Source organism: Hypomesus nipponensis, chromosome 19, assembly GCF_054491055.1.
Source record: "Hypomesus nipponensis isolate SF chromosome 19, ASM5449105v1, whole genome shotgun sequence".
Lineage (NCBI taxonomy): Eukaryota > Metazoa > Chordata > Actinopteri > Osmeriformes > Osmeridae > Hypomesus > Hypomesus nipponensis.
Window position 1 is genome coordinate 1457501 of NC_140379.1, and position 6382 is coordinate 1463882.

Here is a 6382-nt window from a genome sequence, read left to right on the forward strand (position 1 = left end):
TCAAGGTGCGCCTGGGCGGGAAGGCCTACAACCGCAAGACCATGAAGCCTTCCAAACCCCCCTCCACACTGCCCTTGGTATGACCCACACACACCTCATTGACATTTATGTATAACTAACCCTAATTGATCCTGATCCACACAAACCTTTTTTTTAACAAACATTTTACATGTAACTCATTTAGCAGATGCTTTTATCCAAAGCGAGGTAAACACTTAGCGGGTGTATTGATAGCATAGACAGCCTTGAAACACTTGACATGTTTGTCCACTAGAGGGGGTCATATACCGACTGTGTCACTGCTTCCTACGGCTCACAGAACGTTTGTCTCTCTTTAGGAGTACACTGTGGACCAGAAGAACACACAGTGGTTGTCTCTCTACCACTCTCTCCAACATTACAAGTACCACACATACCTCATGTGCAAAGATGAGGTGAGACTCAGCGACACACACACACACACACACACACACCCCCCATAGAGACATGCTAGCTAGGCTCCCAGGATCAGGGGGTGTTTTGAAGGAAACGACGCTATCAGCCGTGACGAGCGTGCGTTGCCGTGGGGAGATGAGCGTGGTCTCAGTCTGGCTGGGTCGTCTGTTGGTCAAGCAGCAAGATAAGGAGACAGTACTGTGACCTTAATCACCACCGATGCTCCTTCATGACCCGGGGGTGACCGACAAGCTCAGAGGACAGACCTCACCTCTGTCTCCCTGAACACCGCTTGATTTGATGTCTGTTTATCGTTATAGATATTTGTTAAATACTATTTTTTTCTTCTTTACATTCATAAATAGTTTTACTTGTTTACTAGTTTATTTTGCGTTTGTTCAGTATTGTATATTTCTGTTTAGATTGCACTTTCGGTAAATTCTTCTACATTGCACTAGGTTTAAAATGAGTTTTATTCTTGAATCTTTAAGTCACACTGCTGGCAACACTAATGACCTGGGCGTTGGGTGCGCTTGTTTGTGTGTTGCAGATCGCCTCCCTGCAGGTGCGTGCAGGGGCGCTGGGGCAGGACCAGGCGGTGCAGCTGTGCATGCAGAACACAGCCTGGGTGGAGGTTCTGTTCAACCGCTACGGAGAGCTGCTCAACCAGGTGCAGCTAGCTTGCAGATAGCTGGGGGCAAGGGGGGACGAGGAGGGAGGGATGGGGGAGGGAGCCTTAGGGGGGAGGGAGGGATATGGGTGGGGGGAGGGATGGGGGGGTGATTAGGGATGAGAGGAGGGGGAGGGGACCTATCTGGAGGGGGGAGGGGAGGGGGAGGGGGGCAACCTGTGACTGGACCCCACTCCCCCTGTCTTGTTTTTGAAAGCACTAATTGGAAGACCCATCGTCATAACAACAACAATGGGGAGGGGCTTCAGCCTGGCATCCCATTGGCTGAATGCTCTCCATGTGTTACACAGTGTAGGGGAAGATGCCACACCCACACCCCCGTGTCATAAACCTGTTCATTATACGCTTAGTTGTTTTAATTATTTTCCCTGTATTATTATTATTATTTTATATCCTTTTTTGTAAATCGCAACCAATGAGCATGCACTAGATAGAAAGCATAGGAAGTAGAAGCCAGCCAATCAGAACACAGAGCCCTGAGGACCTGCAGCAAGCCTTTGTCAACTTTCAACGAGTTAAGAGGTTGGGTTATTACTTATTGTGTATAAATATATAAACATAGATAAATATATATGTGAAACATCCATTTTCAGAATGGAGCGCCAAATTTATATATAATGTAAATTTTGTATAAAAACAAAAAAAGGAGGGGATGGGGTTAGTTTTATCACAGTGATTATTTTAAGGAAGAGTTTGATATAATATAGATACTTAACTTTTTGTAGTTTCATAACTCTTTCACTCAATCAAATGATAGTACCCTGGATGTGAAGACGGTGTAATTCTAACTGCTTTTAGAAATTGCATTACCTTCACTTGTATCTGAGGTAAAAAAATACAATTATGAAACCATTTTTAAAAAAAAGAATTCGACAAAGGCCTTTAGTTCTTTAGAAAATGTTATCACTAATAGATGTATTTTTCACAGGAGGAAATATTTGTTTTATGTTCATTACTCTTTGTAATACACTTTTCCATCTTTTTTTAGAGAAGATTCCTTATATTGTAAGTTTATATGTCAAGAAACATATTGTATGGTATCTGAAAACAACTATTTCTTAAATACAGATTCTCCTCGACTTTGAACAGATTATGCAGACGGTGTTCGAATAGTTTTTTTTTTTTGCTTTTCAAGTGTGGCTGTGTTACACACTGCAGTTATTTTCTAATATGTGAAAATAAATTTCCTACCAAAAATGGACGTTGGTGTGTCGGACACATTTTCAGGAAACATTCATATATCTCCTGTGTTTGCTTTTAATCTTACATTGGTTGTTTGTCCAGTGACTACCTCAGTGTGTGTGTGTGTGTGTGTGTGTGTGTGTGTGTGTGTGTGTGTGTGTGTGTGTGTGTGTGTGTGTGTGTGTGTGTGTGTGTGTGTGTGTGTGTGTGTGTGTGTGTGTGTGTGTGTGTGTGTGTGTGTGTGTGTGTGTGTGTGTTTGCTGGACTTGCCAGCAAACCAAACTGGTAGAATCATAGGAAAATACTTACTAATTGTATCTGTCTCAACCATCTGATAGCATAAATAATACCTCACATTGTTGAGCAGTAGATGACTTTCGAGAGAAACCAGAGAGGAACCTCAAAGAACCTCAAAAACCTGACAAGGTCAGGTGAGATGACACTAGACCCTGCCACCACAGGCTTAAGGGCTTATTGCTAACAAGGAAGTTGAAACACTTCACTTCATGGCAGTGTGTGTCCAGTGAGCAGCCACTCCAGGTTCTGAGGGTGTTCGAGCTGGTCACCCCTCACTTTCACACAGACCTGAGGGAGACTCGAACCCTCTCTTCATGACATGTCATTTACTCAGGGCCGCCCGAAAGGGGGGGAAACTTTCTGGGGCCCAGCCGTGGTAGGGGGCCTAGCCGCGATGCCAGCTATAATCATGTTCGTCCTAAATATTTTAAGACATTATAAACACATTTTATTTTGAACTGAAATACACACCATTAATTTAAAAAAACTAACATAAACATTGTAATGTTGCTTTAGTAAGATGTAGCCCGTTTCATAATGAACCCCCCCCCTCTCCTAAAAATGGTATGAGTCGTTTTTTGTTTAGCAATGTCATTTATTGATCTAATGTTGAGCTAATACTAATGTCAGAGTAGACTACATTTTGTTGCTATGATAGGACCTGTTCAGATATCAGAAAATAAAAAAGGAGAGCGCTATCAAGGGCATTACCCCCAAATAAAAGTCAAACATTTTTTTCCAGTCAACTCCGAAAGAAGCTCCCAGCCAGGCTGCAGAGACGAGCAGCAGTAGCCACGATGCTAGCCAAGAGGAAGCTAGTTAGAGCAAAGCTGACATTAAGAAAACGCATGTTCTGCATTGCTCCTATTGCTCTGAGGATATTCTGCACTTTACCGTAACCACTTAACTGTGGCAGGAGGAGAAAGGACCTTCAGTAAACTCAAAATCATAGAAATGACTTGCGTTTCACAATGAGCCAGGAGAGGCTCAATCACAATACTTTCCACTGAGTGTGAAATGGCTTTAAAAAATGACTTCAAATACATTATTAAAGACTTTGCATCCAGAAAGACAATGAAACTGGCTGTATAATAGGTAAAGATGAAGGAATTGCATTTTATACTAGAAAATGTGGTGTGAGTGTAGCAGATCTCGGTGTGTCAAACTGTTATTTTGATGTGTGTGTTTGTGTGTGTGTCTGGTCCGGCGCCACAGAAGTTGTTAAGGCCTCTCAGTTATATTTATTAAACTTCGTTTAAGTTTTATGTATATAGATGTATTTGTCTTGCTATGTTTATGTTTTATTTAGAAGGATCCCCATTAGCTCTACCCATAGACAGAGCGACTTTTAGTGGGGGCCACGTATAAGACTTACATTCTAACATCTGAAACATACATTACAATACCAATATCTATTATTTAAAACATACATTACATTACAAGTATCAAAAGTTAAAATACTTAAAAATAATGATCATACAAATTTACATGACAAATATAAAAAATTTACCTAGTGGTTATGCAATTTTACCTTTGTCATGATATTACTACATCACTGACATCCAATTCCATAGAAGCGTAAACTGCAAACCATGTAAGAGTACTAACACATTACCATCTGGTAAGTGTACTGAACCAAAGTGTTTCATTATTTGTTTTTTGAACATACATTTACGTGTTTGTAATTTCCGTTGGTAGTAGGTTCCAAGACTTTATGGCCCTGTATCTCACAGTTAGTTTAAGAAAGTTGGTATTAGCTCTGGGGAGTGAGAACCTGCCTTCTGTTGCTCGTCTAGTGGCATAGCTATGTGAGGCTACAGTTTTATTTAGTTGCCTGTACTGATCAGCTGGTGTTTTAATCTGCAAGAGGTGCCATGTTGACAAAAGAAGTGCAGCAATCAGCCTGTCTTCAACTTTTAGCCAGTGGAGACTGGCATGCATACTTTGTATGCTGGTTCTGTAAGGACACTGTAGAGCAAAGTGTGCAGCCTTGTGTTGTACAAGCTGTGATCTATTCAGGTATTTCTTGGTGGCATTTTCCCATACTATCTGGCAATAATCCAGCTGTGACAGAACAAGAGAGCTAACTACCATTATTCCTAGATCAGGTGTAAGATGATTTCTGCATTGTCTGACTGCATGTCTGCAGTGCTTTGCCCATTTTATTGACAATGGTGTCAAGATGCTTTGACCAGGACAGTTTATCATCTAGGATTAGACCCGAAGATGATGCTTTTTGTTTTAGCTAAATTGAGAACCATCTTGTTATCAAGGACCCACTTTCCAAAGGAACTTAGCTCCCTGTTTAGGACGACAGTCAGTTCTTCTGCTGTTTTTGCTGATGCATATACAGTAGTGTCATCTGCCTACATACGTAGATTTGCACTTCTTAATACTTGACGTCTATGTCACTCGGCTGGCCTGGGAACGCCTCGGGGTCCCCCAGGAAGAGGTGGTAGAAGTGGCCGGGGAGAGGGAAGCCTGGGCCTCCCTGCTTAGGTCGTTGCCCCCGCGACCCGATCCCCGGACAAGCGGCAGATGACGACGACGACGAATACTTGACGTAGATCATTAGTGAAGATCGAGTACATTAGTGGGCCTCAACAGCTTCCCTGTGGAATTCCACCATCCACCAGAACACTGTCTAAGTGACTTCCATTAAAGAAGACTCTTTGTGATCTATTTAATAGGTAACTTCCCATCCAGGTAGCTGCCGATGGTTTAAAGCCATAGCACACCAGTTTTTCCAGAAGAAGCTTATGTTCAAGGAGATCAAATGCTGCTGTAAAGTCCAAGAGGACTGCTCCACGTAACATATTGTTGTCTAGATCTCTGTACCAGTCATCTGCCATTAGCGTCAGTGCTGTGCATGAGGAATGTCCCTTTCTGTAAGCATGTTGGGACTTTGTTAACAGATTATTTACTGAGAAGTATTCCTGTATTTGATTAAGTACAGCCTTCTCAAGAATCTCACTCAGTGCTGGTAACAGGCTTATTGGAAGACATTAAAGGGCCACTAAATGATGAATTCTTGTCTTTAGGCAGGGGAATAATTTTAGCTTCTTTCCAGGCTTGAGGGAAGATTGATAGTTTCAAACTGGTGTTTAATATATGACACATTGGCTGTGCAACATAATCTACAACCATTCCAATCAGTTTACCATATATCCCATTCATCCCTGGTTGTTTGTCACCACATGCCCCTCACATTTAGTCATTTAGCAGACGCTCTTATCCAGAGCGACTTACAGTAAGTACAGGGACATTCCCCCCAAGGCAAGTAGGGTGAAGTGCCTTGCCCAAGGACACAACGTCATTTTGCACGACCGGGAATCGAACCAACAACCTTCTGATTAATACTCTGACTCCCTAACCGCACAGCCATCAGACCACCCCAGCCACTTTCACCAGCCGAGCCACTGTTTCCACTGTTAGGCTATAATGTAGCTCCCATCACTGAGTAAGTCGCTCTCAGTTTACATGTTTTATGTGGGAGAGAGAAAGCACACACATGCATGCGTTAATATAAGTAAATACCTATTTCTATGGGCGGCCCTGAATTTACTCACCAGGATGGCCACTTGCATAAGCTAGGAGTATGGTGTGTATCTGCTTGTGTGTGTCGTATTTCTGTGCATGCATTGTGTGTGTGTCTCTGTGTGTTGTGTTTCTGTCTGTGTGTGTCCAGCTCGTGACAGATGTCCTGGCTGGGAGGCAGCCCCATGGCGGGAAGCTCAGCCAGCGTCGCGCGCCCACCATGGCCTCACGACCAAACTA

The 6382-nt window shown here is 42.8% G+C and overlaps 1 protein-coding gene across 2 annotated transcripts in view; it reads left to right on the forward strand.

Moving 5' to 3' along the window:
- The window catches only part of qser1 (glutamine and serine rich 1), a 16263-nt gene extending 13938 nt beyond the window's left edge, over positions 1-2325 (forward strand). Inside the window, exons 11-14 of one of the 2 annotated variants that reach the window (XM_084682708.1) lie at positions 1-77; positions 339-434; positions 986-1105; positions 2195-2325. The exon at positions 1-77 is cut by the window's left edge and continues 67 nt beyond it. In XM_084682708.1, coding sequence (XP_084538834.1) covers positions 1-77; positions 339-434; positions 986-1105; positions 2195-2239 — 338 coding nt within the window. In that variant the 3' untranslated portion in view covers positions 2240-2325. Of the gene's footprint in view, positions 78-338; positions 435-985; positions 1127-2194 lie in introns of those variants that run through there. The other variant, XM_084682709.1, reaches the window with a different exon arrangement.
- The last annotated feature ends 4057 nt before the right edge of the window (positions 2326-6382 follow it).